Here is a 15,725-nt window from a genome sequence, read left to right on the forward strand (position 1 = left end):
CCGATTTTTACATTTATAGATATAGATATAGATATAGATATTAACCTTTTATTTCTAATTTTCTTCCAATGCCTCCTCTAGCCTTTACTGTCAGAGGGAGACCATCCTTCCCTCTTCCTCCTCTGAGATTCTCAGTCTCAGCAAACAAGGAGTTGCTGGTGCTGGCACTGGTTAGGTGAAATACCTCTTGCATGCCTAGGGGGTGCAGCAGGCAAGTGAGGAATTACTGAATAGGTCATGGCACTGAGGCCCACCTGAAAGTGGCCCAAGTCTCACTGGTGGAGAAACACTGTCCTAGTGGATAACGTTCTATTGATAGCTAGTGATCACAGGAGCTAAATGGGACCTCCATGTACAGAAGTAACATGCTGCAGAGTACCAGATTGCAGGGGATAAACAATGGAAAATATTGCCACCTGCGTTCCCTGTCGTGAGCTCTCAGAAGCATCTGACTTGGCTGTTGCGACTGACACAGAATAATGATTCAGCAAAGCAACTCTCATTTGGCCTTTATGCGTACTAATACCATTGGCTCACGCAAGTAAAAATAAGTTACGACAATAACAAAGTAGTACTATTAACCCATGGTTTCTTTATTGAGGATACAGGCAGCTGAGGGAGCTCTGTTAGCGAACATTATTGGTTAAAGTACCAAATATGCACAAAGAGTGAAGCAGGACGCAGGTTGACACCAAGTTTGGAAAAAAGTGGAACCTGGCGATAACCTGTAAATGCAATAGCAATGAATGAGTGGATTACAGGCAAAGTGATTCACTAAGACATATAAACCTTAGTTCTGTCCCAGGAAATGGAACCTAGGAGGGAGCCATGTTCGGTCCTCTTCACATCTTCAGGTAGGGCTGGTAAAGACTTCTGCCTGAATCCTTGGAGAGTCACTGCCAGTCAGTGTAGACAGTGCAGAGCAAGAACCCAATGCTTTGACTTGCTAAAAGACAAGTCCCTATGTTCCTATAAGAACCTATGCGCGCACAGAGCAGTCACTGGGCTTGCAACCTTGAAGAAGTGGCCAGCGGCATCCTGGGAATCAGGACGGCTACAGAAAAACAGTCAACATGGAGGTCAACCTGCACACTCCTAAAACAACTGTATGTGAACCAATGAACTAACTGCCCCCTACATTCACCTAGAAGGGTCAGCTACAATTGTAAGTAACAAAGTAAGCATGTGGTAGAGCACAGGACAGCTCCTGCAGCTGAAATAAATGGAGATTGCAGGAATTCCAAAAGGATGCACATTAAAAGACAACATTGTTGATCTGTATAAAAGGGAAAGCAGAGTTCACACTTTTAGGAACAGTGAAGACTCAACAAGCAATGCAATTAACGCCCCCCTCAGTTCTGCACAATGTCACAAATTAAAGCTAGGCAACTAACATGGTTAAAAATAGTACCACCACAGCATTTTTTTTGAACAGGTCTGGTTTCAGCATTGATAGTAACACAATCACTGTACCTTGGAAGTACTCCATTTAAGGCTATGTTGCATATCATAATCAAGAAGAGAAAACAATTTTGTTAGGGATTTGTGCTGGGGGTGGGGGCAGGACTAATACCTTTATTCATGCTCAGAAGTGGTAAAGTATATTGCCCAAGGAAGTCATTGGAAGTGAGAGAAAGCTGATCTTCTACAACAAATCGTACTAAGGCAAGCTCTGGAACTTGGATGTTAAATGTGAATGTTTCATTCCACCTGGGACTCAAAGCTGAAATAAAGAAAGCAATATAAGACAAGCAATGATCTGTTAAAACAACTCTACATTGCTAATTGTGTTCTATTCACTGACCACTGAAAATAAAACCTCCATTTGTTTCCTGTTTCTTTCTCTGTTCATTGATGATTCTCACTGATTGCAGGAGTACACCTCTGAAATGCTCCCACAAATGCAAAACAAAGGCTGGCTAAGTAAAAACTCTTCTCATGTTTTTAGCTGTTTCTGTTTTATATCTATGCTTTTCTATTTTTTATCTGTAAACCACCTTGAGTCCCAGTCTGGGGGAATATCATAGAATTGCAAAATAGGAAGAGACACCAAAATAGGAAAAGTCACCTAATCCAACTCCCTGCAATGCAGGAATCTCAACTAAAGCATTCATGACTGATGGCCATCCAATGTCGTCTTAAAAATAGGTTTTGGGGTATGAGAAATTCAAATCTGCTATTCTTTTTATGATTGGACAACATTTAGCTTGGTCTAAGTTTGATGAAGAAGCACATAAACTGCTTTTGGAAAACTAGAGAATTTTAATTTATACCTTCGGAAAATGTCAGGTAATGTTAAATAATAATGGTAATATATAACTGCAAGTACTTGGCAGTTATTTTTAGTGATTTCTGTGCAATTTTACACACGTTTTGCTTACCAAGCAAAATTAATTTAACCAAAATATCTTTTGAATTCCCAAGTCGTGTTACAACTTTTTTTTTTTTTAGCGCCCCTCATTTTGGGGAATTTGAAAGTTGAAAATTTCAACTATACCTAGTCTTGAGTAGGTTTGCCTGATGGTAAAACAGGCATTATACTGCAGTGGAGCTGTCCCTTTGGAATTTAAATGATCCACTGACAGGCTTCTTCTTTTTAGTTTAATCACAACTATGCAGTTTCCAGCAGTGAACCATAATGAGGTGAACCATTTGGAGTGACACAGTGATTTGATTCCTCCCTTAATTTTGTCGTAATGCTTCTCTTCTTTCTATTTTTTTGCAGACAGATAGTGGAAAGACACCAAGGATGCATAAAAAACACAACTTTAAACATTTGCCAGAATTTTTTCCCCTACTACAAGCCTAAGAAAGGAATCAGGCCAAAGGCTTCTCTAATCCAGCACCCTGTTCTCACAGTGGCCAACCTGATGGCTGTGGGAAGCCTGCAAGGAGTTGGACGCAGTGGTGTCTCCATAAAAAATTACACTTCACTTGGGAAGACAAACTAATGCCAGTGTACTGGAAGAAGCAAAGATCACCAGTGTTGAAGCAATGATTCTTCAACATCAACTTCGTTGGACTGGTCGTGTTGTGCCTGCTTAGTCTTCCAGAGCAACTACTCTATGCTGAATTTTAAAATGGTAAGCGTAACGCTGGTGGTCAATAAAAGAGGTTCAAAGACTCTCTCAAGGCAAATCTTTAAAAAGTAGTACCATATTTTTCGCTCCATAAGACGCACTTTTTTCCTCCTAAAAAGTAAGGGGAAATGTCTGTGCGTCTTATGGAGCGAATGTTTGGTCCCTGGAGCCGAACTGCCCAGGGGCAAAAAGCAGATCGTGCTTTTTTAAAAAAGAAAAGAAAAAAGAGCTAAAGGCTAACAAGAGGGAAAGAGGGGTGTTGAAAAGAAGCCACTCAGCTGCTGATTGCAAGAGATCAGGGAGGGAGATAAGGGACGTTAGCTCCCTTCCCTGCCCCACCCCGTAGCCCAGGCCTCCATTGTTGAATGTTCTGCAGAGGGAGGCTGTTAGTTTCCCCAGCAACATGTGACTGGCTGCTTGGATTATCTGTCTGTTTAGATTATCACAAGCTGCAGAACTGTGAATTGAACAGAATTCTTTCCCTTTGCAAAGTAAACTCAACAACTTTGAGCTGATCCTTTAAAATGGGGCTTTTCCTCTTTGCAAAAGAAGCTGCACAATTGTGAGCTGATCCCCCCAAAACAGGGCTTTCCTCCTTTCCTCCTCTGAAAACTAAGTGTGTCTTATGGTCAGGTGCATCTTATGGCGCAAAATATGGTATATACACCGACAGCTGGGAAACACTGGCCTGCGAGCGCTCCAATTGGAGAACAGCCTTTACCAAAGGTGTCATGGGCTTTGAAGAAGCACGAACTCAGGGTGAAAAGGAGAAACGTGCTAAGAGGAAGGCACACTTGGCAAACCCTAACCGTGATCAACTCCTGCCTGGAAACCTGAGTCCCCTGTGGAAGGACGTGTGGGTCCAGAATTGGCCTCCACAATCACTTACAGGCTCACTTTTTGAAACCATGTTTATGGAAGACAATCTTACTCGGCTACGAGTGATCGCCAAAAAAGAAGAAGGAGCTCACGCCACTTGCGATTCCCAAAAACTGAAATCCAGAAGCTGACGGGATGAAACAGACTTTCCTGCAGGAAAGGGGAATTTGTGGTGTTGCAGGCACCAGGCAATCAGCGCTGCACACAGCTGGCTTGGGCTGCCAGCTTACAGGACTAGCTTTCTATGAGCTTGTTTCCGCAAACCAAAGTGTATGTCTCTACACAGTTTGGGGACCTGTATGCTTCTGCAGTGTCTCAACCGTTCAAGTAACATACATTTGTACACACCCCAGAAGAAGCACAAAATCCACGGCGGACAACTAGGGACAAGCAAAAACACTGAAAGATAGGTATACTGGTACTACAACCATACAAATTCCTGCATTTTTCTCACTTACAGCTCTGGCGAAAACAATGAAAGGCGGGAAACAAACCTGTCCACCTCCACAGAATGCAACTAGAACAAAGCTTGATCTTTCATTTGTTCTACTCTCCCCCATACACAGGTAAATGTATGTTTAGCCTGTCCTTTCTAATTCATTCAAATAGTGGAATTTTTAATTTTCCATATAAGGCGTATCTCTCTGTGTGTGTATGTACCATTCATGCTTTCCTTACTAATTCGTGCACTGCTGTTTCTGTATATAGGCCCAGTTGCCAAAGGCAAAACTTTGATAAACTATGTAAGTTCATGAGTTAAATCTCTAAATTACTGAAACGTTACACAACCAAGAGACTGTTGCACTTACCATTGCCCCTAACTACACAGCTCTGTTGCTTTGCATGGTCTTCTGGAACACCATAAATTTCTACTAGAACTAAGGGGTCAGCTTTATTACTCCTGGAGAGACTACTAGGTGGTAACTGATGACCACTGATAAGCTGCACAGAAAAACAACAACAACAATGCATAAGCTTCAACTGGGATATATAATGCAATTGATTATTATTCTGGCATCAATGGTTTTACTGAAAAACAGACAGGGAAGTCTACCACACATAATAATAATAATAATAATAATAATAATAATAATAATAATTTATTTGTATCCCGTCCATCCGGCTGGGTCTCCCCAGCCACTCTGGGACGCTTCCAACAAAAATTAAAATACATTAAAATGTCACACATTAAAAATTTCCCTAAACAGGGCCGCCTTCAGTTGTCTTCTAAAAGTAAAATAGTTGCTTATTGCCTTGACATCTGCTGGGAGAGCGTTCCACAGGGCGGGTGCCATACCGAGAAGGCCCTCTGTCTGGTTCCCTGTAGCCTCACTTCTCGCAATGAGGGAACCGCCAGAAGGCCCTCGGTGCTGGATCTCAGTGTCCGGGCTGAATGATGGGGGTGGAGACGCTCCTTCAGGTATACTGGGCCAAGGCTGTTTAGGGCTTTAAAGGTCAGCACCAACACTTTGAATTGTGCTCGGAGACATACTGGGAGCCAATGTAGGTCAATGTAGGTAGCGATCTGAGCACTATTTGCCCTTAACTATGAAACAGCTGTAAAAAGAATTGTTTGGGCTGCTATAATTGGGGCAAGAGGAATGGTGGGAGGGAGGGGCTGTTTTATCATGTCCTCTCAGTTTTCTGTGTAATACTGGGGAGTCCAAGCTTCTTTTCCTCCCCTATACATGTTATCGAATCCACAGATGTAAAAGCAGCAAAAGGGCAATTTTGAATGGGGGTAAAATGACTACATGGGAAAGGATCAAGAAACAGGATGGCCCTTGTGGTCTCTTCCAACTCTATGATTCTAACTCCTCACCTGCTATTCCTCCACTTGAGATTACAATTCCCATGACCACTTTTCATTTTTTAATTTTTTTTAAAAAAACCACACATATCTGATATATAATGCCTAGTATGAGCCTCTGTTTTCCTTCATTTATGTGCAATCTTTTGTATTTTCTGCACCTAAGACCCCCAGGTGAATCTGTAACTAGGTAAGAGGAGGTCCTCATTCCCTCTTGAAAGTAAAAATAAGTACAGTGAACTTGAGCAGGCTCTTCTTCTGCACTTCCCCTCCTCTCCATCTTCTGTGCCTCTTTTTGTCTCTGTTCTGTCAGAATGCTGCTTGCAACAAGCTTCTCGGGACAAATACTTCTCCTTTTTGCTCATGCTACTTTGCAAATCACAATGTGTATCAACGGCTCTATATTTTATACCGAGTAACGATGACTTGTGATTTCAACACCACTTTTGCAAATCCCAATGGAGAACAGCAGCAGTTTGTCACTGGCAAAATATACTCAGTCCTTGGTACTAGGTGGGCTTCTTGCTTTGCTTGTTATTTGCATAAATCTCTTTCATATAGTTAGACCAAACCTGCAAAAGCTAATGCTCATAAGTCTTCTCTCAGACTATTTCAGGTGAAGTTTGAGTAGAATGCTATGCAACACATCTTACATCCTGCTCCAAAGGGTGCTTCCATGCCTGTATTTCTCAGACTTAGGGCACTGCCAGACAGTTGCTATTCTCAGGTGGAATTTAATCATATATTTGGCAAATTCAAATTGTGTGTTTTATAGTTGATTGGGAGGTCTTGTGCAAAAATCCCGCTTCCCCAAAAGATCGGACTTTTGCAATAAAGAAAACAATGGGAAAATGCACTACGACATATGAGATAACATATGCTTTGGCACAACCTCATCTAACCTCAATGCAAACAAATAAGAATGAATTCTCAATAAACAGTCAATGTTGTCTAATCATCCTGCAAACAAATCAGGGTGAATGCTCAATAGGTCAACTGGAAGTGCCCTTAGTTTCTCATTAAAAAGGCCCTAGTATTACTGCAATACTCTCTATATTGCAAGGCCGTTTTATTTTATCACATCTCTTAGCAACTGATCCACCACAAAACTGTCTTATTAGAGGGGTGTTCTTTAGTACATATCTACCCATTCACTAATCACTTGCTTCAATCACCATCTACTTAATCCCTTCTCTCTCTCTCTCTCTCTCTCTCTCTCTCTCTCTCTCTCTCTCTCTCTGACCTTGAACAATCCTGATCTCTTCACAACCCCACAGACATTTTATAGTCTTTCCCAACCTTTCATTGGAGAAAAAGAAACCCACTCAGTCTCAGTAGACCTATTGATATCTGTTTGTTGAGCCGTGTTCTGGCTCCCAAACATAATAAGCCCATTCCAAAGCCTAGCCCCACGTTTTCAGAGGCACTACACAATTACAGGAAACCCATAAAAAGGGGGTTATGACAGAAGGCTAAGAGAAAGGGACCAAAAGCCAGCAAAGTGAGGGTGGGGGGAGGACTGCAACAAAGAGATCCCGATCAAGCAACTTCATTGAAAAGGCAGGGATGCCTGGAGTCATAGTCATAATACTTCAACACTGATATAGGGCTTGGGGTACATTATCTCAGGGTGCTTACAATAACCTTGCACAGCGGGTAAGTATTATTATCCCCATACTGCTGGCATGGCACTGAGGCAGAGAGAGCATGGGCTTGCTCAAGGCAATCTAGTGAGGTCATGACAGAGGTGGCATTTGAACCAGTGATTTCCTAGAGCGATCCTAAACCGCAGTTCTGTACTCCTCTGGGGGAGGGAGTGGCAGGTTTGGATGCGGCAAACGTTTCTCCACCACCAGCAGCTCCGCAGATGGCAGGGGGCTGTTTCTGCTGTGCCCACCAACAGCACAAGCTGTTGACAACCTACCTGGGGCGTTTGCTCCCTTCAGGGGGCTCTGAAATTTGTGGGGGTGGGGGGGGTGGCAGAGCTGGGCCAGCCATGGATCCTCCTGGTGGCCACGGATGGGGCCAAACTGGGACTTTCTGCAGCAGAAGCCTAGACCAGAGCTAGCAAAACATAAAATAGGCTTCTGCCCTGGCCAGTGCCAAGAGCAGAGCCAAGAGCAGAGCTTTGAATGTGATAGTGTTGCTGTCCCTCTGCCCAGCCCCACTGTTCCTTGGCTGGGACTTTGGATTGCTCCCTTAGCCTTGCAGCAGCTCCCTTAAACAAAAAGGCTCAAAGCCCAGTAATATTGCAACATGTTGGTTTTTATTGATTATATATATATATATATATATATATATATATATATATATATATAGCATAGCATAGCATAGCATAGCATAGCATAGCATAGCATAGCATAGCATAGCATAGCATAGCATAGCATAGCATAGCATAGCATAGCATCTGGCTTTGCTTTGGGCAAATCAGAAGTTTTGGATCAAACCAGAGAACTTAAGTGAAGTGAAGTGAACTTGTGAAGTTAAGTTAAGTGAAGTGAAGTGAAGAGAACTTAAGTGAAGTGAACTTAAGTAAACTTAAGTGAAGAATTACTGTTAATTAAAAGCACACACTGGCATGAACAAAATCTTTCAGTCTTCTTTTTTTGCAATTAATTAAGTGGGGCAAACTTTTTGAGTGCATTTTTAAAAATCTGAATCAGTGTTACAAAGCTGGCTCATTGTTACATGTTTGCAAATGCAGGGCAAAATGGCAACTGTGTAACAAGACAAGGAACTACAGCAGTGGTATTTAATAATGTGCCAAATGCCTTTGATGACTAAATAGCATTTGCAAGAAGCTAGTCTCAGCATCTGTGGTACTCAAGGTATTTATTTCCAACAGTAAGCAGAGGGAAAGCACAAGGAAATATTACAGATAATAAATCAAGCAGGTGTGATTTATTTTAGTTCTGACTGGCAATTTTTCAGTACCACTCCTACGTATGAGCCTCACAGCTTGAACTAAAAGGTCTATTTCACAAAGTTTTAGCACACAAATGGTATTTATAGGTTATATGTGAAGAATAAGCTAGTTAATCTCAGCATAACGAAAACAATAACTGATAAGAGGAAAGCCAACCTGCCTCCTGAAAGAATGGATTCAGGAATGGATTCAGACTGCATTACTAAACTGAGCACAACCCCTGATTTAACTGGATGGTGCCATGCAGCTTCAAGCAACCCAAAGTTGAGGCCACTTATAACAACGTCTGAGGAAACATGCTGCAAATGTGCCCTAAACCTTCCTCCAAGGAGATCAGTGTGCCATTTAGCCTCACAACATGCCAACGGATTACCTAAAACATCCCCGCAACCAGTCATTAAATCAGGCATAGGCAAACTCATCCCTCCAGATGTTTTGGGACTACAACTCCCATCATCCCTGACCACTGGTCCTGTTAGCTAGGGATGGTGGGAGTTGTAGTCCCAAAAACATCTGGAGGGCCAAGTTTGCCTATGCCTGCATTAAACTTTGCAGTCCAGAGGGGATCTGAACCAGAGTTTTCCATGTCCAAACCTGACCCTCTAGCTAGCCACCATGATTCTCCAGCATCCATCACTAATATTAGGACATCTGATCAGCAGCACCAGCTGTGGGGGCAAGGTCCCTATGAAGTTAAAGGCAAGCAAAACAGAACAGGCAGGAAAAGGGTAAGCTCTGGTTTTTAAGCTATTTGAGTCATGAGGCAGAACAAACTACCAATATGGAAGTCAGATCAAGCAGTTTTGGAATAATCAAAGGATAAATAAAAATAAATAAATTGAGATTACCTCTGTGACCAGGTAAAGGTAAAAAAGGTAAAGCACCCCTGGGCAGTTACATCCAGTCAAAAGTGACTATGGGGTTGCGGCGCTCATCTAGCTTTCAGGCTGAGGGAGCCAGCATTTGTCCACAGACAGCTTTCCAGGTCATATGACCAGCATGACTAAACTGCTTCTGGCACAATGGAACACCTTGACGAGTGCCAGGGCACACAGAAATGCCGTTTACCTTCCCACCACAGTGGTACCTATTTATCTTCTTGCACTGGTGTGCTTTCAAACTGCTATGTTGGCAGGAGTTGGGACACAGCAACGGGAGCTCACTCCGTCACGGGGATTCAAATCGCCAGCCTTCCGATCAGTAACCCCAAGAGCCTCAGTGGTTTAGACCACAGCACCCCCCACGTCCCTAGTTAATGACCAGGTAGAGCAGGCATAGGCAAACTCGGCCCTCCAGATGTTTTGGGACTACAACTCCCAGTGGATGATCAGAGTTATAGTCCCAAAACATCTGGAGGGTAGAGTTTGCCTATGCCTGAGGTAGAGAATAGCAAACATACACTGAAATAAAAACCCTGTTGTGCTCTGGGTATGCTGAAGGGCTGTAACTCTTTCCATAGACAAGGCTTCCCCAAGCTAGTGCCCTCTATTTGTTTTGAACACCCATCAGTTCCCACCAGCACAGCTAGAGCTTATGGGAATTGTAGTCCAAAACATCTGGAGGTTGGAGAAGGCTGCTCTAGATCTATCTATATTTTAAAACCTGTATCCTGTTGATGTCATGCACAAAGTTTGGAGGCTAAACTGGTATTTGCTGCAGCCAAGGCTATTTGGTTGGTTGGTTGTTCATTAGTCATTTAAAATATTTATATTCCACCTGTCTCAACAACATGATTAAAACAATTCATTAATCAATTAAAAATAATTACACAAATTAAAAAAGAAGCAGATAATATAGGCTACAGTAAGTATAAAACAGAGCAGGTAGTCAATCAAGTGCCACCAGACACCTGAGCAAACAGGAGTTTTTAATTAGCACCTACAATTTGACAATGTAGGCATATCCCCTTGCAATCAACTCATTTCATACTTGCATCAGCCCCAGGACCTCGCTAGGCACATTCCTAGGAGGAAAATTCAGAAATTGCTTATGCAGTGTCACTGGAATCAGCGGGACTGCAGCGATATATATGTGTATCGTTCCTCCACATTTCATAATGGCACATCTATAAGTGTGACTTGAATCATGTTTATGGCTGAGCCTTGAAGCTATTATGCATCTTCACAAATCTACCAGAAAGCAAATAGAGAACCACCATATGCAAATGATAGCACAGGGGCCCTGCTGGTACACATTTTTATTTTAAATTAACTATAGGCCGCCTTTCACTGCGAAACATAACAAGGTAGTTTACAACAAAAAAAACCCCAGTATAACACAATAATAAAACATAAAGCAGAATATCAAGGGTTTGGTAAAGTCAGTATTAAGGACCTGAGCTTGGGATTGTCCATGTAAATGGTTCAATATCTACCAACCTGCAGAACACCTGCACCATAGGTGCCCATCATATATTTAAGTGGAGTTCATTATACAATGTGGGGGCTAACACAAAGAAGGCTCTCCTTTGAGTTGCCAGATGTGTCTCTACTAGATGCCTAGAAGGACCTCATCTGACAACCTAAGTAAACAAGCTGGTCTAGGTGGAAGGATCCTCCTTCTCAGATAACCTGGTCCTGAGCTGTGCAGGACTTACCGTATATGCCAACAACAAAATCTTAAACTCAGCTCAGCAGCAATTATGCTGCCAATTGACACCAATCAGCTATCAAGTACAGGTTACTTGAAGTGCTTATCACAAGCTGAGGTGGAAAATACAGAGAAAGCACCTGTAGTATTTATTTGCAAAAAAGCACAAGTGGTCTGGCAAATTAGATGAAGAATGTTATCAACAAAATGAACTGACCTTTATAGTAAGAAGAACCGATTGAGAGTTTGCAGGTATAGCATGTGGGGTAAATTGTGTGTCTCTGTTTCTTAGGTATTCTGGTTTTAGTAAATAGCCAGAACCACCATTATCCAAAAATTTCCCTGTTTGAAGATCCATTTGCAGTCCTGCTGTTTGGAAATTTAAGGCCACTGTATGAAAAAGCAGAACGTTCAATTACAGAAAGGTAGACAGCAGGAGGCTACAATTTAAATATATATACATTTACAATATCCACCCTGCAAGCTGCTTGAATAACACTGAATAACAGTAACTCCAGCTTTGGATTCAAGGCACTTGAGTAGATACAGCTATTATGGTGTCTTATTAGAAGGTTTTCCATTTTTAAAATAAGCACATTATGGACAAACTAACCAATCTCAGACCGAGTAGAGCAAATCAGTAGGACATTAAGAGGATCAGGCTGGAATTAGTTGATCAGGCTGCCTTAGTTGAAGTCACATTGAAAGAGCGATCATAGCTCATGGTTATGTAAATTCATCCAATGCTTTTTATTTTGCAAACCCGGGTATATTGCAAGGCTGTGGATGAAATGTTACTGCAGTGCAGGAACAAGGCTACAACTTTTATTGGCAGCAGTGCCTTAGCGGTTTGGCTTCACATATGGCAAGGATCAATTCATCACCTACTGTAGCTCATCTGCTATATGTGAAAGCCTCACCCTTAGTCCATGTGGTGGGTAGTTAATACACATTTTGCTGCTGCTTCTTTTTGTTACAAAATTTCTATTTGTTAGCTTCTTCTTTTAAAAAAATGCTTTGTAGTTTTACTGCCTCCAGAGGTCCCCCCCCCAAATGTATGAAATGGAAGGCAGTTCTGATTTGTTTGTACAAACACTCGTTTTTGCCTTCACAAACCAGTATGTGCAAACTCCATCTCTAATAATTTTTCTGCTTATTGTGGACAGCAGTGCTCCAAAAATATGACCAGTCTTTCAAGATTATGGAAGGGTGGCAGCCATACCTCTTTGGAATTCCCAGTTATTAAAATTATCTGTGTGTCTCTAGTGTATGGAATTGCAACATGTGAATAAGAGTGGTGCCGGCTGCAATCCTAAACACACTTTACTAAGGCATAAGCTTTGTTTGTTTGTTTTAGAGGATTTGAAATATTCAAGGCAAACCCTCCCAAGACAGGTTACAAAGATAATTAGCTGCATATGCATAGCAGGAACATGATGCTTCCAAATAATTTATAGAACAGCCCACTTGCAATTATTCTAGCCCAGGCCCTCTATGACAATCTTTTTACCCATCCACTTATAATCTTTCCTGTCCTACCTATCCACAGAAGTTGTTTCTATACTATACTAAGGGAATACGCATGTTCACCTATACACACATGTACTAGGGGCTGTGCCCCTGCTTATCTTACTGGCAAATCCAGCCTACCCCACTCCTTAGACCTTGCTAATCTTCCAATCCCCTAACCTTACAACATGACAACGCCCCCTCTAACAGATCACCAACCCCACTCCCATTACACCTCTCCTGGTAGCAATATTTGATGTGACACAAGTGGGGTTCTGTTGCTCTGCCACAATCCCAACAGCACAGGTAACTCTTGGCATTAGCTGTGTGCACTGGAGGAAGAAGAGGAGTGTGGGGGGAGCGCACCGCCCCCAGCAGCGCGATCCTGGTGGGTTGCCATCATGGCTGTCCCCCCACCCGTACTGGGCACCACGCCCCTGCAGTTGGCATGCCCCGCCCCCAGGACGCGCGCCCCGCACTGCGGGCACACACACCCCGGAACGCACACCAGCCCCACCCCCGCCTGCTCTCCACCTCCCCCGGTGCCGGAGCATGAAGCTCTGCCACTGGCTGTGTGGCCACAGGCTACGGGCCGAGTGCCATCACTAATACGGCGCCAGCCTCAGATGCTCTGATGTACAAGAGGACCTTGCAAACATTGGCCTCAAACAGCTGGCTGCTTTATGGCTTCGTGGAAAATGTACTGATCCAGCATGCTGAGACACATTTCTTCACAGGGTGCAGTTCCTTAGTCTGGAGGTAAAATTCATTTAAAACAAAAACAAAAACTCATACTTCAATTAAAACAGTAAAAAAGTAAGTTTTGAAAAATCTATTTACCTAGGTGCATGAACATAAAAATAAATATATTCCATGTGTTGTATAGCAGGATTTTACGAATGTGTACTTTTCAATCAAACTGAAGGGTTAGTTTGGTACCTGCACACCAATGAATTCTGTAGCTTCCAATTTTCTGTATGGATTTTAGAGTTCCATTCAGAGTGGAGATCTCACAGAAATGGAACCACAGTCCATGGCAGAGAACGGCCATAGCTCACTGGTAGAGCATCTTGCTTTGCATGCAGAAGGTCCCAAGCTCAATCCAAATAGGGCTGGGAAACAACCCAGACTGAAGCCCTAGGACTAGGTAGTCACAGCTATTCAGTGTAGACTAGAGGTGGGGAACTCGTGGCCCCCCAGATTTTTCAGGACTACAATCCCATCCTCCATGGCCATTGGCAATGCTAGCTGGGGAGGGTGGGAGTTGACAATTCTGAGGTAGATGGGCCAATGGTCTCAGTGTGGGATGTTCTGCGAGGTCTAGTCATGCCAAAACAAAAACACTGGGGGAAAGCCAACCTGGAACTCTTGAGTGCCTTTCAGCAACATGAGAGATGTAATTCCCTTGTGCTATGAGGCCTGAAGGAGCTGTAAGCAAACTATGAGCCGCACAGAAAGGACTGATTCTATCATGCTTATTCAACCACACAGGGACAAATCTGGTAGCAAGGTTGGTGGAACCCTTACCATGCAGGCTGAGAAACTGCTCAGGTGCTTCTATGTCATTGTATGCACCAATGCAGAGCTTTTTTCAGCCTGAACTCAGTTCCAGCACCTCTCAGGTGGGTGCCATTGCCATTCTAAAGAACGAGGGAGGTGTTCATAGGTGTTCTGGCACATCTTTTTCTAGGAAACTTGCACTGCACCAGTGCCATAATAACATGAAAGTGCCTGTTTATAATTAATTTGGACAGCCTTGGTTTCTGAATTAACTATTCTGCAGAACCCCTAATAAATTTAAATTATGAATTAATTACAAAGCAGAACTGACAGATCCCACTCACCCTTCAGTGGCTGTTTAGTGTTGAATGAAAGAGAGAGAGAGAAACAAGATCTGCTCTTCTAATTTAATGATAAGTAGTAAAACCTAATTATAGTAAAAACCACAACACCTGTACTGAAAATATGCTTGACAATCTATGTAAGTTATGTGAAAATGCGCCATACTGTTGTCTAAACATTTTGAATTGCTACACAAGCCCTCCTTGCAGTTTAATCATAAAGCACTGGTCTTTATCTTGAACACAAAACTGTCAGAATTTCCTTTTCTCGGTAGCTCAAAACACTTTCCGTTGTTTTGCTGCTGCAGTTTTGGAAATAAAGCAGCACACTGCCTGGAACAGGATATTATAATTCATGGGGGAAAGACAGCACAGTTATCACCGGCATGAAGTAAAATCTTCCCTTGTCTAGGACTGTGGTGCTCCTTGTATTGAAAATTCACTAGTCAGCCCAGTAAAGCACAAACATGACACACATAAAATAGATAAATGATTTTGGTTTTTTTTTAAAAGCAAAGGTACTTGATTGTTTGCCAGAGAGAAATACAGACCCAAAGAGGTACAAGTCATGTTTAAGAGTAATTCAGAAGAGGCTTGTTCTCTCTTCCTATGAGATAAACATAGAACTACTGACTGCATGCTGTCAACTTCACATTTTATATCTGAGGAAGAAATGTCTGAATTTTAGGGTCCTTGGTTTGTTATGCTGTGTGGGGTGTGTGCATGTGCATCCTTATTGGTGCTACTGTTTTGAGTTCTGGATTCTGAACTAGCATCCTTACAGGCTGATCTATAACTGATATATCAAGACTCACTGGAAATTCAGAATTCCCAAAACAATATGCAAACGAAAATACAGCTATTTTTCAAAATTTGCACTGCTGCAAAATTTGCTGCCCTGTTCACAAACATGTGAATATTAGGCGAAAGTGTGCATTGAAAATGCATATATTTGTGAAAATAGCATTATTTAGAACTTTAGAAGGATAGGAAACTGAGAGAAATCAAAAAGAGGTGTAGATAAGCCCCTGGTCAGTTTGTGCTGATCTACTGTTTCCAAATATGCCTACTAACCGTGGTGCTGTCAAGGC

At 42.4% G+C, this 15,725-nt stretch overlaps 1 protein-coding gene across 1 annotated transcript in view; it reads right to left on the bottom strand.

The window, feature by feature from the left end:
* Positions 1 to 636: 636 nt before the first annotated feature.
* The window catches only part of LOC118091194 (1-phosphatidylinositol 4,5-bisphosphate phosphodiesterase zeta-1-like), a 62,314-nt gene continuing 47,225 nt past the window's right edge, over positions 637 to 15,725 (bottom strand). Inside the window, exons 10-13 of the mRNA XM_035127869.2 lie at positions 11,502 to 11,674; positions 4,769 to 4,901; positions 1,574 to 1,723; positions 637 to 725 (exon numbers count right to left, since the gene is read on the bottom strand). Of these exons, the coding sequence (XP_034983760.2) occupies positions 637 to 725; positions 1,574 to 1,723; positions 4,769 to 4,901; positions 11,502 to 11,674 (545 nt within the window). The remainder of the gene's footprint in view (positions 726 to 1,573; positions 1,724 to 4,768; positions 4,902 to 11,501; positions 11,675 to 15,725) is intronic.

Source organism: Zootoca vivipara, chromosome 10, assembly GCF_963506605.1.
Source record: "Zootoca vivipara chromosome 10, rZooViv1.1, whole genome shotgun sequence".
NCBI classification, from domain to species: Eukaryota; Metazoa; Chordata; class Lepidosauria; order Squamata; family Lacertidae; genus Zootoca; species Zootoca vivipara.